This window comes from Mustela nivalis (genome assembly GCF_964662115.1).
Source record: "Mustela nivalis genome assembly, chromosome: 12".
Classification (NCBI taxonomy): domain Eukaryota; kingdom Metazoa; phylum Chordata; class Mammalia; order Carnivora; family Mustelidae; genus Mustela; species Mustela nivalis.
Window position 1 is genome coordinate 76,342,923 of NC_139031.1, and position 22,800 is coordinate 76,365,722.

General features: G+C 33.6%; 1 protein-coding gene and 1 long non-coding RNA gene across 5 annotated transcripts in view; one reads left to right on the plus strand and one right to left on the minus strand.

Moving 5' to 3' along the window:
• The window catches only part of SEMA3A (semaphorin 3A), a 310,401-nt gene that overhangs the window by 216,739 nt on the left and 70,862 nt on the right, over positions 1-22,800 (plus strand). For all 3 annotated transcript variants that reach the window (XM_082692542.1, XM_082692543.1, XM_082692544.1), the window contains 2 exons: positions 4,049-4,142; positions 13,535-13,654. In XM_082692542.1, coding sequence (XP_082548668.1) covers positions 4,049-4,142; positions 13,535-13,654 — 214 coding nt within the window. The remainder of the gene's footprint in view (positions 1-4,048; positions 4,143-13,534; positions 13,655-22,800) is intronic.
• Positions 1-22,800, minus strand: part of LOC309845087 — a 61,188-nt gene that overhangs the window by 25,413 nt on the left and 12,975 nt on the right. The gene's annotated exons all lie outside the window — the stretch shown is intronic.

The following is a 22,800-nucleotide window of genomic DNA, read 5'->3' on the forward strand; positions in this document are numbered from 1 at the left end:
CAGAGAAAGCTAATAAATTATATCTGAAGCAATCTCTTAAGACTTCTGCTAGGAAGAGACTTTTTAATTTACTCTTAAAGGAAAAGAAGTTCAGCCTGGGGTTGAGGGATGAGGAAGGGTAAGGAGAGAAGAAAGAGGTTTCAAACAGAGATGAGAAAAAAACATAGTGTGACCAGGGAATACTTGATAATTCAATATAACTGGCAAATAAGGTGTGTCTTGTGAAGTAAGAGAGGAGAAAGAGCAATTTGAAAAAAAAAAAAAAGAATAATGCACATTTTTAAATACTGTCCATGTATTTGTTTGACTTAATTTTATTTGGTTTCCCAGCCAAAATGGTCATTCTGTTATATTTATGTAGGATTTTCTCTTTTTTCTTTCTTTTTACAAACATCATTTATGTTTTAATCATTAAATACCACAACTGAAATTACAACTTTGTTACCTAAATTTATTACTTGGGGAAGATTGAGATTTAGGAAATTTATTGCCATGATGTCACCAATGGTTTCTAATTTATAAGACTTTGGATTAGACATTAGCACAGTTATTATTTCCTCTAATGCCTTACCTCACCACAGTCTAATAACATTCAGGAAATCCAAAAGACAAAGGGGAAAGAGTGGTCTTGAAAGCTAAAAATAGTTGCTGAAAACTGATGCAATCATGTAATAAAATATGGCTCAATAACTTATATGATATGCTCACAGTATCTGCTAAAGCAATTAGAATCCATGCAGCTAGATTTTTGTTCATGGATTTCTAAAAATGAATATTACTTCAACCCAACTAAGACATAGAAAGCTATGAAGTTTAATTGTGTACATTGGTCTTAGGATTTCTGGTCTTATTACTTGCACTTGTGATCTATTTAACACTAAAACAGAAAATTATTGAGTAACAATCAGATTTCAAAAGGCCTCTAAGCACAGCCAGAAGGTTGTCTATGTTATATGTTACATATGACAACATAGGATGTTATTATTCAGTTATATTAACACACTTGTTTTGTTCTGTTTTGTTTTTTCACAATGGGTTAATATTTTTACACACCTAATAGGCCTTGCTCACAAGATAACAAGAACAACAATGTAGGTGTTTCTTTATATCAATCACATTGAATTTATCAGATATATTAAAAGGATAGTCTCTTTTAGTTGAGAAATTTTATACAGACTATAATTAATGATATTGTTCAGGAAAGCTTTTGAACTAGACTGTGGTCTAGCTATAGGTAAGAAAAATTTTCAGTGCATTTTTGGGAATTCATGGGATTTAGAAATATTTTAAACACCTATCCTAATTTCCACTGATGAAAATACAGGCAGGCATTTCTACTGTGGCACAAGAGATACCGATCAATATGGGAAAGAATGATTTTACTGTAGCAACTATTAACAATGCAAAAATGAAATTAATTTTTTTTTAGAAATTACTAATTTGAGTTGCAGAAGGATTTAGGAATCCCCTGAGGCCCAGAATTAATAAGGCAGAGCCAGATAGATAATAATTCTATCTGATATCAACACCTTTGCACCCCATTATAGTATGTAATAGGTATAAATTTTACACTGTAAGCATTCATATGTAAGAAATGTCTTTTAAGTCCCTATTCAGGAATCAATTTATGTTTATTCCAGGCTCTCTTATTAGAGGCTGAAAAGGAAATTCAGTGCTTTACTCTTTAGTAGAGTTATATAAGAATATAGAATTACCCAGAAATTTGAGTGAGGGTTACATTTAAAAGGAAATGCAGAAACAAAAAGGCCAGCTTTGAACACATTATCTGACATCATGACAAAGGGTAGTTTTTAATCTTCTCTTGAACCATAACTGCCATGCTTAACCTCTCTGCTATGAAGTTTAATCCTTGACTTTGTAAATCAAATATTAAACATGAGGTTGGAAGAACTTCTTATCTACCTTGACATTTTCTTATTAACTTGGATACAAGTTCCCAGACATCAAGTGTCTCATATTTGGTGGGTAACTCCTCTATCTTTTGTCAGTTTTGCAAAATGTCTTATAAGGATAAGAAATTTGTAATAATACTGAAAACAATATTTTCAACCACATCATCACTTCTCTCTGCTTATTATGAGAAATAATCACCTATGCAAATTCTAATAAGTTTCTGTGATTTGTAGCAATAGAGTCTATATCTTTTACTGAGCAATTTCTTTTGGATTATTACCTAATTTTTATCAAAGTATATCTAAATAATACTTAAGAGATTCTTCTGTACTTTTTGTTGGCATATGTCACATTTCATATTATCATTTAATATTCAAGTATCTATGATAAATTTGTATTTGCTAATAAGTTTATAATTTGGTTACTTACATAACTATCTTAAAGTAATATTTCTTTCAGATTATGCTAGGAAAGTTTACAGCAATAATGATAACAATATGTGTCAAATTTTCATATTCTTTTGTTATAGTGGTTATGTGAACAGAATTAAGTAAAAATAGAGTTCTCTTTTATTGTGCTGCTTTAAAAATGCTTTATTTCAGTTCTTTAATCCTTATAATAAACATGGGAAGTTAAATACCCTATTGGCATTGACTTTTAGAGACCTAAGGCTCAGAGAGATTAATTGGTGACCAAAGAACCAGAGCTAATCCTTGGCCCAAACAGGGCCTGACTTCTGACTCACTACCCATCCCACTACAACTTAGCACAGTTCTGAGAAACCTCATAAATTTCTGTGCTCTGTAAATTTCAGAACTCAGCTGAAGGACCATCATTGCCCTGGGACAGCTAATTACCGATACAGAACCATTGTGAGCAAAGGATAAAATCAGTAATTCTCACTCACAGTAATAAAGATGGAGAATGCTTTTGGTTTGCTTCCTTTTGTACTCTTCTTCCCTAACTCAAATGAATTTTAAGAGTCATAATTTGAACCTCTGCCATTAGCTCCATCAGAATTACTAAATGTTAAATAAAGTGATCCTTATAGACCATAAAATGAACACCCTTTATTATTCTAAGGAGATGGAAAATACTTTATGTGAATAGTAGAGAAATTGCCAAAAAAGCTATTTTATTTCGGTCTGTGGACAAGTTAATGTGCTACTGGAAAAAGCATATATATTCTGACCTAATTAATTCACAGAGAACTTGGTTCTAAAAAGAGTGCTTAGAAATGACCCCTTCCCCCAATTTACTCTGCTCTCACATAGACATTGCTTTTCAGTAGCTTGATGCATTCTGAAAACAGGGTCTCTGTCATGAGTTAGCTATTTCCTTCTTAAGGCTTCTGTTGCAGAGCTTTCTGGAATACTTTCTACCTTGGTACTTGTGTGTATTTCTGTAGTCAGGTAGTCAGGTGTTCACTCCAGTTTCTGGGTATGTGAGCCTCAGCTGAGCAGATTTTCCCCTGATAAAAATGTGTCACCTCTGTGCTGTTGTTCTGATGACACTACTTCCAGGCCTACCTCCCCTAACATCCAGTTTGATATTTTACATTTACAGAAATTGAGAAAGATAGTTTTCAGGTATTTCCCACCTTCTAATTTGAGTAATTTGAAAATGCTTGAGAAGCATATAAACAGGAAAGTTGTAGGAATGATAGAGTGGGGAAGTGACTGCTGTGACTATTTAGCATTTCCTTCTGGAAGGTCCATAAGGAAAAATAAAATAGTGTATTTTGTTCTAGATCTAATATAGCAGATTGCTATTTTTTCCTCTTTGTGGAGGGAGAAAAAGAGCCATTTAAATATAAAATTCTCTCCTTTAGGGTTGTGCTTGGCATACCTATGTGATAAGATGGTCACTCTATTTATGACATGTCTTATTCCTTGGAGTTCATTTATACATTATTACTTATACCATGCTAAATGTTACTAAAAATCACCAAGCTAAGAAGATTTTGGCAGTAATAATTGGTTTTAATTTACTTGGGTAATTTTGCCATCTCTAAAGTTTACCAAATAATATCCCTGGATGATGGACGTGAGTATTCAACCTCTCTCTGATTAACAGATATGTTAACATACTTCCTCTTATAAATATATTCAGCCCTTTGTTTTCTTCTCTACAGGATAACATTTTTAAGCTGGAGGACTCACATTTTGAAAATGGCCGTGGGAAGAGTCCGTATGACCCTAAACTGCTGACGGCATCTCTTTTAATAGGTGCGTAGTCAACAATCAGTTAAATAGTGCATTTTCTATAGATAATAACCAGATTGCTGTTCCTTTTTATATATCAAGACTTTCCATTATTGGGCGCCTGGGTGGCTCAGTTGGTTGAGCGACTGCCTTCGGCTCAGGTCATGATCCTGGACTTCCAGGATTGAGTCCCGCATCGGGCTCCCAGCTCTTTGGGGAGTCTGCTTCTCTCTCTGACCTTCTCCCCTCTCATGCTCTCTCTCATTCTCTCTCAAATAAATAAATAAATAAATAAAATCTTTAAAAAAAAAAAAAAGACTTTCCATTATTAATCACAAACTATCTTAGGAGGATGTCAGTTGAGGTATTTCAAATATTTTGAAAATGAAGAGAAAACACTAAATACTGTTTTGATTTTTACACTCTCTAGTCTGTGATTCTTTTTAATCAAAGTGGTTTAATAAGTGTCTTTAAAATTGCCTGCTCTATCAGAATACATCCCCACTAGAACTTTAAAATTTATATTCTGAGAGAAAATGGTTTTGGTTTTCATTTTATGAAAGAGGTGTTTCCAGGGGGAATTTTGACAAGTCAGAGGCAAGAATGATATTCAGTCTATCTTATTCAGTGTCATTACAAGATTTGTCATACTCTCAACATTTGGTCAATTTAATCAGCACAATCAGTTTTAATGGTCATACAATTGGCAGAGACCCTATTGTGTTACTTGAGTTAATGAAGGGCCTCTGTATTCATCTTTTTTTTTTTTTTAACTTTAGGTGTTTGTTTGTTTTTTTTAATGTAACAAAACACTTCATGTATTTCCTCTACACATTCTTCTAACCATCTTCTCTTCTGTTTGTCTTCTTTTTTTCCTTCAACTATGTAGCTGGGAGGAAATGCTTAGTCATAGTTCTAAAGGTTGGAAATAAGAAGATAGAAGCAAGCAGAAGGAGAAAACTTTAATCTGTATTGAAAGATAAAGAATTATTTCCACATACTTTTAATCACCTTTAGACTATGTTAAATAAATGCATGAAAAGTAATACATCACTAAACAATTATTCTTTTGTTCTTTTCTTTTAACTTTTGGGCATACCAACAATGAAAAACACAAAAGATTCTGAGTCATTACCCTATTCCAGAATATATTTTTCTGTATGATCATGTAGAGATTATATAACTTTTATCTCCTTTTCTTTTTTTTCCTCTTTTCTAGAAGATGTAGGAAATAACTATTTGATAATAAAAAAAAAAAAGTGAAACTTATGGAGTATAAAATTTCTAATTGACTTTTGCATAAAAAATCTAGATTTTTTTAAAAAAAGGAAATATAGGTTATTATTTGATGGTGTTTTAAGTTCAGTTTTGCCAATCTTTTGTTTTTAAAAATAACTTTTTTTCTACTTAACAAAATAAATTCTAGTCATACTGACTACAGCATTAAGTATGAAGATACATTTTTCCAGTTTCTCTAGTGTTTACTTTACTACTGTTTCACTGATCTCTTTTCTATTAAGAATAAGAACATTACTACATGAATTATCTTCTCTATTGCTTTTCAGATGTAGACAATTTCAATCCATTTGATCCACTTATGGAGCTTTTTAACAAAAGTTTAAGACCCGAAGGAATGCAGCGAGTGCAACACACTTATAATTTACCTATTCACAGATGGCCTAGTGATTACATGTGGATGACTTCCTTAAGTGCACACACAGAGATGTGAAAGTTTTCTTAAGCAAAAGGGAGGAGTTCTACCTTGCTCAAACTTGCAGCCTATACTTACTTAAATTGCATACAGGATAAAAAAAAAAAAAAAGATATTCCTCAAAAAGCAGAATGTTAAATTATGCCTAAAGCAGCTTTAATTTGTGGTATGTTTCTCAGTGGGGATTTGCTTGATTATTTATTTTAATATTCCATTGAGAAAGGATGATGACAAGTAAGTATTACATAGTTCATATGGTATGCAACCACACAAAGGCCACAAAGAATATGAAACTCCATAGTTTGGGTTTTATATTAGAACTTCTTTGAAAAAGCTGTATAAGTTTTTGAAAAGGAAAAGAGAATGAGGGATGTTTCATGAGTCAAGAAAAGGATGTGTGGCTTTAAAAAAAAATAAAAAAAGGCAGCTTTTAAATGCAAGTCTAGACTTCACCTATCCAATCTGTAAAATAATCGAGTAACTTTTAGAGGTGTTTGGTGCTTCTTGACAAGGAAAATTATTCAAGCCAACATAAATTAATTTCTGAATCAGCTGGATAGCAAGATACAAAAAAATGAACATGTCATACTAGACCTTGTAAAATCCCTCAAAATACCTGCAACATCATTTTAATTGAAGAGCTGAGTTTGTTACCTGTTTTCTTTGTAACTATGCTATAAATTCTTATTCTCGTAGTACATTTAATTCCCTTTGTTGAGTTTTTCTTGTCATTTTCTCTTATACTGTTTTAAAAAGCATTTGATATAATTGTGGGGTTTTTTTGTTTGTTTGTTTTGTTTTTTGTTTTGTTTTGTTTTTTACTTAAGTACTTTCTATAGCAATTCCCAAACTTCTACATACAGGAATTACAGGTGTCTCTGAAATATACAGATTGTGCATTGAATGTACTATTGGAAAAGCCTATGTGCCCAAGAGATTTTGCATGTATTTTCCTCATCTCATCACATATGAGAAATTTTCAAGGTAGTTCCAGGCTGTTTCCTTCCCCAATACTGGGAAATAAAATTTCATGTTTGACTCAAACCACATATAAACTGGTTAGAGGAGTCTTCACAGCAGATACTTTTTATATCATCAGTCAGCCCCTTATTAAGCAGTTTCAACCATTAATAAGCTTTCCATCCAGATAACAGCTTAAAAATTAATGAAATTTATCAATGCTTAGTATACATTTTCAAAATGCCATACTTTTTTATCATTAATTTTTTTAATAGACTTTGCTTTTTAGAGCAGTTTTAGGTTCACAGGAAAAGGAGAAGATATCAGAGATATTATATATATCCCCCACACCCACTTGTATAGGCTTCCCCATTATCCACTTCCTCCACCATAATGGTACATTTGTTCTAAGTGTTGAACCAACACTGACACATCATTATAAGTCACAGATATAAGGAGGGCACTAGGAGTACTGGTGTTATATGTAAGTGATGAGTCACTAAATTCTACTCCTGGAACTAATAGTACACTGTATATTAACTAACTGGAATTTAAACAAATTGTCATGGGATTTTAAGCTGATGACCACAGAAAATATGGATTCTTTCTTGAGCAGTGCTTAGCTACTAAATTAAGTCTCCAAATCCTATAACATGTCCTAAGTTTTTGGAGGACCATCAGGGAAGAGAGGGAAAACTGAATGGGAAGAAATCAGAAAGGGAGACAAACCATGACAGACTCTTAACTCTGGGAAACAAACTGAGGGTCACTGAAGGGTAGGGGGATGGAGGCATGGGGTAACTAGTGATGGACATTAAGTGGGCACATGATATGATGAGCACTGGGTGTTATACACTGCTGATGAATTTTTGAACACTACATCTGCAACTAGTGTACTACGTTTTGGCTAACTGAATTTAAATTTAAAAATTTTATAAAATAAATCTCCTTAGTAAGGTTAGTTTTTCAAATGTCCCTTAATAAAAATCATTTTGTCAGTATGAAATTATTGGTATTTATTTTTAAGTATATCTGGTTTCATCCACCTATAAATATTTTAATTGTAATGACTTTGTTTAAAAATTCTTTATTAAAAATAGTTTCTCCCCTACTCAGAATAAATGCCAGGTGTGTACACAAGAATAATATCTTATATTTTCCACACTAATTGTCAGCTCACATTTTCATGACGTGAAAGGTGTAGTCAACTTGAAAGTATTTTTGTTTCCTCATTGTATTGTTCCCCAGGCATTGTAGTGCTAATAATTTAGAAATAACCTATCGCTGAGTAATATTGTTGAAATCTATTTCGGCAGTCTAGGACTTTTAGCTATGGTCTATTTCCCCAAGATAGAATTCTGCCTTGCCTCAGGAAAAAAAATAATTTGACAGTAGAATATGCTCTTACTTGGTATTAGATCACATGAGATACTCCCTAAATTAATGTTATAATTGAGAATATTATTTGAACCTTCCTGAACCTCAGTTTCTTTATATGTAAAATGGCATGGCCATGCTGATTCCACTAGTTTGTTGTGGAAGTTAAGACAATTTAATAACATACCATGTTTGGTTACTTAACATATTTCTGGAATGTATGTCGAAGTAGAAGCCAAGACAAAAAATAACAGTGGTTGCTATAAAGGAGTTTGAGAGAGAGATTTGGTACCTTATTAATTTTGTACCATGTGCACATGTAAACTCAAAAAATATTAGTTTAAAAGGATAACATAAGTAAGAAGGCCAGCATATTATATTTATTGGTATAGAGAAGATGCCTTATATATGTAAAAATGTAAAATTATTCCCATACCCTTTCATTCTCAAGAAATGGATTTCATCCATGCCCTGCATGTGTGTGCATGTTTGTGTGAGAGTGTGTATAATCTGTGTGTAAGAGAGAGACATAAATTCATTTTTTCTCTGTTTCTAATTACTCCTCTATTCTGTAAGTGGAATTTACTCAAGGTGTTAACAACATAATGGCTTGTCCTTAGGTTTGTTTGATTTTTGCTCAACATCCATGTCACACATTACACCTGTGTTAGTAATGCTGTGATTTCATCAGGAAATGTTTTTTTTTCACCTTCTACTTCTTACCACACCCTTCTTAGGAATTGCAATCCAATACAGTAACTGATCTAAGCCACATTTTTAGCTGTGAACATTTGAGCTGTGAACATAAAGTCCAGAAGTACATATGAACTTTTGTTTTTAACACATGCATCTCAGGTAATTCTGCCATGGTGGAAATGCATTTCACTAAACTCTTTGTTCACCTCAGTAAAGAATGCTTTCCATAGAGAGAGTTTGGAAATCTTACAGTTAAGAAAGAATGGCAGGGTACCCAAATACTAACTTTCATATTTGGTAATTTTTAGATACTTAGTTACATCTGTCAGCACTGATTTTTGTTGGTCTGATGTATTATTTTTGAGTAATCAAACTTGCTATGTGGTGTCTGTTGTGAAGAGACTAAAAACTTTGTTGGACAGAGTATCCACAGCCACTTTTTGATATATGTAACAATTCCTTGAACATGTTTATATCATCAGTTTAATAATATTGGACAAATGTCATATTTTCTTTCGCTATAGCTTAGTACATATAGAAAACCAGAAGTATGCATTTTAACCATGATGCTATTTGAATCATTGTAGGATACATTTACCTAATACTTCAGATTTTTCAAGAAGACTTATATTAAGGGTCAGGAAACCGGAAAATTAGCATTATGCCCAAGAATCAACATATAATTTGATAACATCATAAATGACCTAGGAACTTCAAGAGAACTTTGACAAGTAGACATTTTTTGTTAAACATATTTGTTCTCCAAAAATAAGCCAACTGAAATATAGTAAATTTCTTATACTCACTTATCATGAGATCATTTTATATAGCCACAGAATGTACTAACTCTTTAATCCATAATGGAAATTTATAAGTATATTAAATAAAGCACATTCTAAATTGACTATAATTTATTTGCTTATGAGAATGCAAAAGTAGGATATTCTATCACCTGTACATTTGGGTGTAATAAATATGTCCTACAATTTCTGTGGAGCATTCATCCCTGATAAGAATCCTATAGATGCCTCTGCAGAAGGTCTGGTTTAAGGCCTCATATATAAAAAACAGTTACTGATAGTGAGCATTGACAATATGAGAATGTACCTTTCATGGCTACTTAATCATCTGGTGCCCCTACAGCTCCCAAAAATCATGTTGACTCTTGCTAAAAGTAATAGTCAGGTGGAAAGAAATTTCTTATGATTTGAGGCAACCAGTGCCTAAACTGAAAACTTCCTTTGGTGTCTAAGTCAGTTCTTTAATTCTGTTTTCAGTAATAAATTGATCAGTAGCTTTCCTATTGAAGAACTCTCTCTAAATGACCTACTTATCTGTTGTCAAAAGAAAAGCAGAATTAAACTTTCTGCCTTTGTCTTCATTTATATTGATTTTTGCCTTGCTTCTGTGGAAATTAGTGTAAAAATTATACAAGTGTATAAATTAGTAAGAGAAACAAATACTTATATGTATCCAAATAATACTTGCTTTTGGTGTTGATTTTTTTTGTTTGTTTTTGTTTTTACATTTTATTTAATTTATTTTATTTTTATTTATTTTTTTTAATTTTTTATTTTTTATAAACATATATTTTTATCCCCAGGGGGTACAGGTCTGTGAATCACCAGGTTTACACACTTCACAGCACTCACCAAAGCACATACCCTCCCCAATGTCCATAATTTCACCCCCTTCTCCCAAACCCCCTCCCCCCAGCAACCCTCAGTTTGTTTTGTGAGATTAAGAGTCACTTGTGCTTTGTCTCCTTCACAATCCCATCTTGTTTCATTGATTCTTCTCCTACCCACTTAAGCCCCCATGTTGCATCACCACTTCCTCATATCAGGGAGATCATATGATAGGTGTTGATTTTTTACTTCCGAATCTCCCCTGCATAGAGTTTATATGTAATAACAAGTGTAATTATGGATTTTACTCATGCTAAAGCAAGCAAAAAAAAAAAAAAAAGTTTGGGTGAAATAGAGGAAAGGGACTAAGTCTACTAATTTCTACTTATATAGTAAAATAAGTCACAGAGAAGTTAAAAAAAAATAACATTCTTTACTCTTCCATTTCTGTTTATACCTCCTGTTAGGCATGTTCTGTCTGACTACGCTCTGGTATGAAATTGTTCAGTTGTCTCTTTTTGTGATTCTCTCTTCACATTTCCTGATTCTCATAACCTAACATGTCATTGAGAGGGCAATGAGGTTCAACTAATAATTTAATACTTTTGATTTTTCAAGGTAAAGAGGATTCAAGGCATCCGATGGTAGGTGTACAACATTAAAATATTTGAAATTAGTATGAAAATTTTAGGCTGCTTTTACAACACATTTTTAACTGGGGGCCTGTTATTCACACAGATCAAGAAGAATAATTTACCTGAAGTTTAGAAACCCATCACATCTATTTATAAATTATTTATAAGAAGATATAATATCAACCTTAATAAAAGTGTTACAGCGATTGAAAATAAGTTAAAATTAAGGAGACAGTAGGAATTTACATATTTCAAAGTACCTTTGAAACTTATGGCTTATTCATAGCATTTTTGTGCTTTTAGAAAATGTTTATTTTTTTTTTTTACCTTGTCAGATAAAATGTTATTGCAGATATTATGATGAAAGCAGGTCAAATTTGAACTTGGTATTTAATTAGGTAAAGAGAACACAAGATGCTTTTGAATCCCAAAATACCATGACAATTTTAGAGTAATAGAGTACCATTCATTTATGTCTACTTTGTACTTACTATATTGTCAAAGTGCCATTTTTACTTGCCCTGAGTCACAGCAATCCAAAATAAATGATCACGGTCTTAAAACTCATTTGTAAGAAAAGGTATCTTTTTATTAATATTTCAAGCTAGACCTTGGAGTTGTGTAGTGATTCACTCTGCTTAGCTCTTGTCCACTGCCTTGGACATTCTCCAAAGGTTGGTGCATTCAGACACATTAGAGAACCACAGGTCCTACCAAAGGAATTGATTGACTTGGATCACTGAGAATGTCTATTTTCATTATAAAACCTTCATCTGTAAGTGAGAAGTGAGGATATGAACAAGGAATATCACATGAGAAATCAGCTAACAAGACTTTCCCAAAGGCATTTATGCGTAAAGATGAACAGGAAGATTTTTTCAGTTTATCTAATAAATATGAAAATCCTTTGGAAATGATAGTGTTACACAAATGTTTAAGTTACAACTTATCTACTCCTATTTTATTTTTTATTATTTTTCAAATCAGTGAATACAGAAACATTAACTTAACCCAAATGACCAACAAGATAATATTAAGTTTACTACCATTATGGTAGATTTTTTAGAGGAAGATTTTATATTTTTTAATTGTTTCATTTTGCTGATAATTCACTATCAGTAAGCAGGCAATAATGTGTTTCATGGATGAAATAAGAGGACTACTTTTCTTTAAAAAAAGAAAATATAATTTTTACAACCTCCAGTTTATTAAGAGCTGGTATGGTTTAGTGTAAGAGGATTGGGATTAAACAGGCCTGAGCTTGAACTTTCACCCTTACTTTCCTGGTCATCAACTGAGCAACCTTGGGTTTCTGGAGCCATAAAATAGGGATAACATTTACATCATAGGGTTGTTGACAGATCTAAATGAGATAATTTGAAAGTGTCAAGTCACTGCCTAGCTGCCCTGCAAACACAGAATGGTATTCAGTAAATATTAACTTTTCTTTCTCCTCCCTTTTTCCTTTTCCTTTTCTTTTTAACCTGGTCACTGTGAGTCCTCCATTATTAAACTCTGATCTGGAGTTAGAGTTTAATTAAGTATTAATTAAATAATATTAAATATTAGTTTAAGTAAATATTAAATAAGTAGAAATGAATCCAAAAACACAGTAGAATCTTTAACTGTGGTGATTATGACCTGTATTTGTGAAAATTTCCTCCTCTTCACAGTTTTCTTCTTTTTAAAAATTTTTTACTTGTACTTATTTAAGTAAAATTTCTACACTCAACATGGGGCTTGAATTCATGACCCTGAAATCAAGAGTCATGTTTTCCTGACTAAGTCAGGCAGATGCCAGACATAATTCTTTTATATCTTAAATTCTTTTTAGACTATGTGATGACTTATAGTAAGTTAGAACATTTTTCCCATTTGATATATTCAAAAATAAAAAGCAAGAAAACAGTTTTGGGGAGGAAAATATTAGTCCTTTCTAAAGTATTGCAAAATCTTACTCAGGTACCACTAAAAAGGAAATATATTGTGAAAATTTAATTTCCTTTAAAATAAAAACTATAAATAATATTTTATAGTGGTATCTTACCCTAGTAAATAAGGATATTAGAAGTGCAATAGCTTTATACATATAAAAATGTAATGAATATAGTATGCCTTTTTTCTTTTGCCCACATAATGTAGAAAGGAATAAATGTTATGTTTTATTAATATCCCCGAAATCATATTTTACTTCATTTTACAAAGTTCCTAATGAGTAGTCAGATACTTAGTGAGCATTTACTCAAATATTTTTAAGAAAGACATAGGATAAAAGTAAATAACTGCTTAATGATGCAGAAAGCATTTCTCTTTCTCTCAGGGTCTTTACATGAAACTTACTTTGTGTGTTTTTTCTTTCCTTAATTTAATTAAAGGTTGTGTACCTGCTTTTATTTTGTCACAACACAGATGGAGAATTATACTCCGGGACTGCGGCTGATTTTATGGGGCGCGATTTTGCGATCTTCAGAACTCTCGGACACCACCATCCAATTAGGACGGAGCAGCATGATTCCAGGTGGCTCAATGGTAGGTGGTGGGGGCCAGGGCCCAGGCATGTTACATAACATGTGTAACTGTACTTCGCATGGACAACTTTCCTTTGACTTGAGACTTAGTGTGCAATTAAACTCATGGTGGTGATTCATGACTGTGGGTGTGAGAAAACAGGGGAAGATGAGAAAAACGAGATTAAAAACTCAGGAAAATATTTGCTTCATGACAGAATTGAAGTTTCTCAGTAGTTAACTGTGGAAAGAAATAGATCTGGGCTGGAGCTGCGGAAGGGAGGCAGTGGAAATAGATAATGGCTTACCGGTCCTGTCTTACACAGATACCACAACAAATCTCATGTTGTAGTATTTTTTTCCTCCACACCTCTCATATTGCCCTGAGAGCGTCATACGCATTCTTGAATGCTTAAACAGATTGTAGTGCTAATAACAGTATGTTGAAAGTGTTTTCAGAATTTCAGAGGATTTTTATATGATTTCATTTGATTCTCTTTTGATCTTCTTAATATCTTCTCTCAGTTTGTTTAGGTGAGAAAAATAAGACTAATATTTTATCTAAGATGATCTATAACCTAGTAATGGAAGACTTGGAGCAGGAACCCAGTTTCTTGAACTTCAGGCACTGGCTTCAACTTGATCAAATAGATTTTTTGCTGTCTTTCTCTTTTTAGTATTAAATAAATTTAATAGAGGAGCAAATGTTCAAGATGTATATGCCTAAAATATATAACATTTTCATTCATATTTGTAATCCTAATCTATTCTTCTATGTAGATTTTGATTTTTTTTATTACTCACACATTTATTAAGAGTTTTATAATGGCCCCCACAATATTGTAATGTTTTTCTTATTCACTATCTCCATATATATCTGTCTTTAGTCTTATGAAATAAAGCTGTCCAGACCTTAATCTGCCATCTATGAACTTTTACCCGGTTTCACCTGCCTCATTAATAAGGATGGAGCTCATGGGCTATAATCCATCTATGTTCTCAGTAAGATGCTTGAATATCTCATTCTTTGAACTTCTGCCACACCAGTTTTTCCTGCCCTTTAGGGGTATCCAGAATTTCTTTTATCACCTCTCTCTTTCATTGGTTTGTCAGAGAAAAATCATACTTCTGGGAATCTTGCTGAAACTTCAGGAGATGATGAGTTCTCTGTGATAATTTTTGTTCTGATATATTTTCATACTGTAAAGTGATTATTCAAAACATAAAACATACTTCAAATTACCTCAGCCAGCTTCTCTGCCCTCCTGCAACATTTCTGATCATCCTCTTATTTATGTATTAGTGTGAATGGTGTGCCTCTGACCTTCCATGTTTGACCACTCTGTCTTTGCTCTTAATTTTATTGTTTTTTAATAAATTTATCCAATGTACATTTCTTTGCTGTCTTTCTCTCTCTCCTTCTCTGATTTCTTCCCCTGACCTGAAAACTTGCTCATCTATTCTATCCAAATTCTTCCTTTAATCCTAGTATGATGTAAAATCCCTGGGTGTCTAAGTCCATAGTCTGGTTAGGATCTTGTTTCCTCAATATTTTCAGCAACATTAGCCATTTTAAACCTGAGTTTGAGCCTAGGGAGCTGCTTCTCCAAAAGACACAAATAACTTTCTATACCCTGTTTTATAATCAGTATGTCCATTTGGATACTATCTCTTGCAGTATTTCTTACTGTTAAATACCCCTTTCTCTTTAGAGTGTCACTTCTCTTAGCTTCCCTCATTTCTTGCTCTGCCAAGTTTCCAGTAAGCTTGACATCACTTCCCCATTGTTTGTATCTGCAAACAATTGCAGATGATGTATAAGATCATTCATAGGGGCACCTGGGTGGCTCAGTGGGTTAAGCCTCTGCCTTTGGCTCAGGTCATGATCTCAGGGTCCTGGGATCGAGCCCCGCATTGGGCTCTCTCATCAGCAGGGAGCCTGCTTCCCCACATTCTCTCTCTCTGCCTGCCTCTCTGCCTACTTGTGATCTCTAGTCTATCAAATAAATAAATTTTTTAAAAAAGATCATTCATAATTGAGTACAAACACTGTGGTAATCAGAAGGGTCTGGACATAGAATCAAATACCCATGCTGGGGGATTCAGGAGGAATAGTAGGTGACCATAAGAAAAATTAGAGGCCTCACCAAGGAAAAGAAAAGATCCTGAGATCACCATAAAACTATGTGTGCAAAACTATACAAGAGCCATGCTCCAAAAAAATTGCAGAGAACAATTTTAAAATATCCTCTGTAAATTATTAAACTTTGTATGGAGTCAAAATCATGGGGAGGGGGACTCTTAACATTGCTATCTGGTCTGTTCTCAAACTGAAATATTTATGTAGGAGGGGAAAATGTTTTTATTTAGCAAGAAGGAGACTTTGATCTACAAGAACTCTAAAGGGCATAAGGCTTTCACTGTCCATCCAAAAGAAAATCCAAGAAGAAGGAATAACATAAAGGAGAGTATAGTATCCATTTCATTTTTATGGCCTTGGAGGAAAAAAGTCATCAAGTTAAAGCTGCTTTTGTGTTGCACACTTACATGTTGACAGCTGAATCTGAAGAATTTACACTGTGGAAAAGCAGTCATTGTCCACAGCTCTGTACTTCATCTTGCAAATGTGTAGTTCATTTGAGAATTCAGTTATCAGTCTCTCAGCACTAAACGTGAGAACTGATTTTACCAAATTAGCACAAAGGTTACATTTGACAGGGTGCAGAAACCAGAACTGCTGCACGAGGGAGGATGCAGACACATTGGAGAGAGAACCAAGGGACTGTGTGAATCACAAGCCTCCTGAAATTAAATGCCATTCCAGAATAAAATTGGAAGCATAATGTTTACATATTCATGCATAAAATAAATGAGTTTGAGGCATCAGCGTAGACTACACAATCATTTGTGCTGCCAGAAGTAATAAATACTACCAAGGTACTTTTTGAAAGGTCTTTGCGGCTATTAAACTTAATTTTGGCACAGGAGTGACTTTTCTCAAATCAGTTCAAACTTATTCAATTATTTTGGACGAATCAGTTGACCCATTTTAGATGACTTTTAATTTTTGTTTTTGCTAAAGAAAAAAACAAAATCATTTGCCTAGAATTAGATCTTAAATATCTTGATTTTTTAATTTCACTATTTTCATAATCACTAAAATTTATATTTTTATAATATCATCAGTCAAGGTTTAAATTTAGCTTCATTTTAACAGGAAAAATTAGGAATGAGTAACAATTTTAGATGAAGAAACAGAAGAGAGATGGAATCTGTTGGCTTTTATGTAACTGCTTTTTAAAAAATAATTAAATTTAAAAAAATTTTTAACTAAATTTTTTAAACCCTGGTTTAAGGTTACTAGTTCTTAGAATAACTTTTGATTTCAGAAAATGTATTTATATGTGTTTGACATGATGTGCCTGAATTCACTGTTTTTCTTGTGTATTAGAAATTCGCTCTTTTATGTCATTTTAACTTCAGTTCCAATTTCAACTTACTAACACTGTGAAACTTAGGTACAGTTGTTCTCTATATATTCATAGTAAGGAAGCAAATAAGTTTATGTTTCTGTTATAATAATGATTTCTTAACATTTAATATGTAAATGCCACTTAGTTCTTATACATGTTAGCCATTCATTAGAGCAGATGGATGGCTAACCTACATTTATTTTTCTTCTTGATGGACACTATTTCCAATATTGTTCTTGTCTTGGGATAATGCTGGGATGCAGTATGATATGGAGGAAAGACTGGTCTTTGGAGTAAGACAAACTGTCACACTGACTCCTTTAATGGAATTATAATATTACTTAACCTCTTATAGTTGTGGAAAACTGACCACATGATAATGTGTAAAAACTACTAAGTGAATGATTGGCATAGAGTAAGCACTTAATAATTGTGAATTTACTCTGTATCCTTTATCCCACATCCATTGGGTGGAGCATGCTTAGGAAGCTTCGTCAGATCCATTCTGTGAGTTATTTCATTTGAGTCAGGGTGAAAGGGCAGTCAGAGTCAGGTTTAATATATGAAACCACATGGATCCTTGAGAGAGCCAAGGCCCAGTGAACACAAACAGACCTAATTACAGTGCTCAGAGTGTGAGGCCTTCCCACTCATTTCAGGAAGACCTGGTTTCTTTTAGTGGAATTTCCTAAAAGGATCGTGCCTGTGGATAGACCAACCCACTTGCTTTTTTCTATAATTGAAATGGCATGCAAGTCATCATTCCACTTCCTCTCACTTGTAACACTCATACCAGGATGGCCTGCCCTCTTTGGAATCAGGATAGCTTCCTCTGTGGTCATGTACTAGGATATTTCATGTTCTCCGAAGATTCAAGTTTCTCCACAAGACATTTTTATGAAAATAGAACCAAGCGGTGTGACCGCAAGTAATCTATGAGAGCACAAATTAATATTACATAGTACATAATCTGAAATCACTTGTATAACTCTTTCAATGCTCTATTTTAATACTACCATCTTTAAAGGCATAAACTGTCAGAGTATCCAATTAGACATTTTTATAAGTAAAATGAATTATCTAGCTTTGCATAATATCAGAATTCTTAATGATACCAGTCTGAATTATTTCTCTGGCTTAAGTACATCAATATTATTTTGCTGACCTTGGGAGAAAAAGCCCTTTGGATGCCTTATTTTATGGTTATATGAACAGATGAGTATTGTAGAAATTAAGTGACCATTCAGTTAAAACAACAACAACCATAAATATCCTACTGGTTTTCATAGCATATGAAAAAGCAGCAGGAATATCATCTTTTTTTAACTTTTGAATTACATCTCCTATGAATTATACTTTGTATTCATTAAACATCTGAGGCATGAATGTAAGGAGTCAAAAATAAAAACGATAATATTTTTGGTTATTTTTGCTGAAATGATCCCGAAACATAGATGTGTAATAGTTCAAAACAATCTCTACCTAAACACAACTAAATAGTTATCTGAGGTTTTTTCCTCATGAGTCTATTGCCCAGAAAAATTTTCATACTGATAAATAATGCATACCCCCCCAAAGTATCTTTTAAAAAAAAAAAATACACAGCATGAAATTATTCTACTCTCCAAATGATGATAAATTTAATGAAATCACTAAATATGCTTTTTCTTTTCATAAGGACCACAAAGTTACCAAAATATAACTTTATTTGGTTGCTTGTTCTGAGGACCTATTTTCTGTGTCACATTTCTCTAAAGAACATAATTACTTTTAACTGATTTTGTTTGAAATTACGTAGCACTAATGAAGAAAAATGAATAAAATTTTGAAATAAAAGTTAATTCATTAGTGGCAGTGCTTAGGAAATGATTCGTTTTTTCAGGCCTCTGAGGCAATGTACCTGAATACAATTGTTCGGATATGCTATGTTAACTTTTTTCAGTGATATGCTAAAAAGTACAACGTATTAGCCACAAACTTCGAACCACTTACTTCAGAATTTATCACTGAATGGTGAAAGTAGAGAAGTAACATTTAAGAAAATTATTACATTTATTTTAAGGAATCCCACTTTTTTAAATTAAAGTCTATGAAAATATAGAAAAATGAGACAGTGTCTTGGAAAATTCTTTAAGTAAAAGCCAGCTCTCTATTTCTTCTGGTTTTTAACATTTTTCTCTCTGGTCTTACCATCAGTTTAATGAATAGAGAGCCTGTCTATACCAATTTCCTCTTCTAGACTCACTACATTCAGAGCTCACTGGGCCTCAATAGGGATTTACTGCTGACTGGGTAATCTGGGTTCATGTGTGCAGTGACATCAAGCAAGAGATTTACCCAAAGAAGTGGATGCCATGACAATGCGTGTAACCATGGTGTGACCGGCCTCTCTGACATGGCTCTCAAAAGCTTTCCCTCTGTGAAAACAGAAGCCTGTTTGCAAATTAATTAGTTTCTGGCGGCAGCTTGATTGTTGACCCAGAGTTTGTAGAGTGGAAAAACAATCAGATTAGTGTGCTCAGGGTAAAAGACCAGTGTGCAGTTGCGTGTGGCTTGCTCAACTATTGAAACTATGAATGGACTGAAACAAATTCTTTTCTGAGAAGCCTAGGCAGAGGTTAAGTGTGATGAGCCTAGAGCTCCCCAACAGCAGGGGCTGGGGAATTAAAGGATTTTACCCAGATAAAGCTGAATGACGGCAAGCAATGCCATTGAATTTTAATGGCATGGATAGTTTGGGGGGGGAAAACAAAAAGCAAAAAACAAAACAGAACACTTCTTATTTTTTGATCACTCTGAGGGAGAAGAGTAAGTTTGCAGTATTATTAAATGTCCACTTGACCCATACTTCTATAGTGGTAGATTCCAGAAGCTTTCAGACAGGAAGGTTTTAATTATAATGTCTAAAAAGCTAATATGAAAATATCAAAAATGGGAAAATGTTACCAAAAAAACCTGCCTTTTCATGTAGATAAAGTGTCTTCTCATTTATATACCCTATTTCTGCGGTGTAATCTTCACATGCCCGATAAAATTAAATCTGAGTTAAGGAGAGATATTGACTCCTGAGAATTTGTATTATGCTGTTTATTTTTTAAAATTACCAAATCAGATAATCATGCCTAGAAATGAAATCTGCAAGTTTAGGACAAAAGAAATTCTACATGCAGTTTTTGATGATTAAAATTTGTTTCAGTCAATAAACTGTTATTTACAATTTACTTTTAAGATTACCTCCCACAGTGAGCCATGTATACTCTTTCTTTTTAGATACCATTGTCAGATGTCTCCCTAATAACAGCTCCTATGGCTATCTCATAGTCCCCATTCAAAAATCATTTGTCTCTCAATTTACAAGTGAAATGAATCTAGATTTTGCTGCCTGTCAAGTTCTTTATCATCTAAGCCTAAATAACTTCTCCAGTATTAAACACTAATACACTCAAATGAAATAGAGTTGGTCATCCTTATATTTACTCTTTTTCATTTAACCATACCACACTCTGGATTGATTTTAATCTTTCCACCTTTGAATCTTAAGAGCACATAGGTGTTCATATTTGGCCTTCCACTTCACCTTATACTTCAGGAAATAAAAAGGAAGAAATGTTTTTTAAAAGATTTTATTTATCTGACAGAGAAAGAGAGATCGCAAGTAGGCAGAGAGACAAGTAGAGAGTGAGGAGAAGCAGGCTCCCTCCTGAGCAGAGAGCCCAACGTGGGGCCAGATCCTAGGAACCTGAGATCATGACCGAGGGCAGAGGCTTAACCCCCTCAGGCACCCAGGTGCCCCAAATATAAGAAATTCTTAAATAAATATGCTATGAAGGCTCTGGGGTCACATTGCTTGATTTTGTATCCCAGGTCCTTCCATCTACTACCTACACAACATTGGAGGCAATTCACTTATTTTCATCACCCCTTTATGATCTATAAAACACAGTTAATACTAATATCCTGTTTCTCTGAGGCTGCATGAGACAGTCCATATAAGTTAATAAGAACAGTGTCTGATAATATGGTACATGCTCCCAACAGCTGGCGTTGCCACTGCTGCCATTTGTAGTTGGCTTCAAACATAGTGTGTATGGCACCTTTGGTAGATTCATACAGTGAACCTGTTTGAAGGTGATGTTTGCCTTTGTAAACCTGCTCTTGGCCTGCTGTGTTTTAATTAGTTGTTGGTGTGGAGCACTTATTACATCCAGAATATATAAAATATTTAGCTTTAGTATTAAAGTAGCAAATAAAATTTTAGTCAAAATTTTAATTAAAAATCATTGACTGCTTTGATGAATCTAGGAAAATCATCTGTCCTGCTCTGTCACAGTTTAGCTTTAAATTTGTTCATGTGTGGATGTCGTCTATACCCCTTGAGATAGTAGAGTCTGTGGAGCCTGACTGCTTGAGTTGGACATGAGCTGACAACTGTAGATAGCTGATAGGAGATTTCTGTCTTCATGTTCCCTTTTTTCTGGTGTAAATAATATTTCTTCCTCTGGTAGCTGTGAGGGTTATGTGTGAGTAGATTCATATAAAGCCTTTGCAAAGGTGACTACTGTATCAAAAACGGACAAAAGAAATCAGTTGATGTTAGCTGCCTTTATAATGTTATGTAAGAATTATAAGGAATGGAACAATAAATATGCCAGGTCGCTAAAAATGTAGTAGAGTGCATAATCTCACTTAACTGAGCAGCCATATGTTTCTAGGAAAGCAATGAAAGTGGCTGAAGGACAAGAACAAAATGGTGAGGTGGAGTGATGATGATATATGCCCTTTCCTTAGACTGAGTCTGTACATACAGGATTTCTCACCTAAAGAGGTCTCTACGTTTTGATGGAAGTAACCTACCACTCCTTTGCTTCCTTAAAAAAATATGTATTTCTTAAACTTAATCACACTAAGTTACTTATGCATGACCAAAAGGCATTATAATGCTCTTAACTTCATGTATCAGTGAAATATAAATTACAGAATGTTATACAGAAAAGGGGTCTTTAAAATGTTTTCCCAATAACATTAATAAAAAGATTTAAGTATGCTTAGATGCTCTTGAAAAGAACATTTTCAAGGGGTCCCGAGTGGTGCATTTGGTTTAGTGTTCAGTCCTTGGCTTTGGCTCAGGTCGTGATCTCAAAGTTCTGAGACTGAGTCCTGCAACTAGCTTCACACTCAGTGTGGAGTCTACTTGAGAGTCTCTCCCTCCCTACTATTTCCTACCCCCTTTCAATTCTCTGTATCTCTCTCTCTCTCCCTGGTTTTCTAAAATAAATAAATACAATCTTCAAAAGAGAGTATTTTCAGTTTGAATTGTGTCACTATATACACTAACCAGATTTAAGAAACTAGATAAGAGAAAATCAAAGCCCCTCCACTTTCCACCCCTACCTCCCACATCCTACTCTCATCATTCTCTCAGTTTCCTATAGCACTTTTGGATCATCACATAAATTTTGTATGTTAAGCTGTACATCACTATCCATGTGGTACTAGAGATAGATAGATTCAAAAATAAAGATATACACCTGAAACCTAATAGTAATTCATTAGCAATAATAATTTATAAATTAATGTAAGTATGATGTTTTATTTATTAGAAATGTAGTTTTTAGTATTTTGCTCAATGATTTGCTAAATTATGACATTTTTGGATTTAATGTAAGCTGACAGTGTAAGGGACCCATCAAAAATG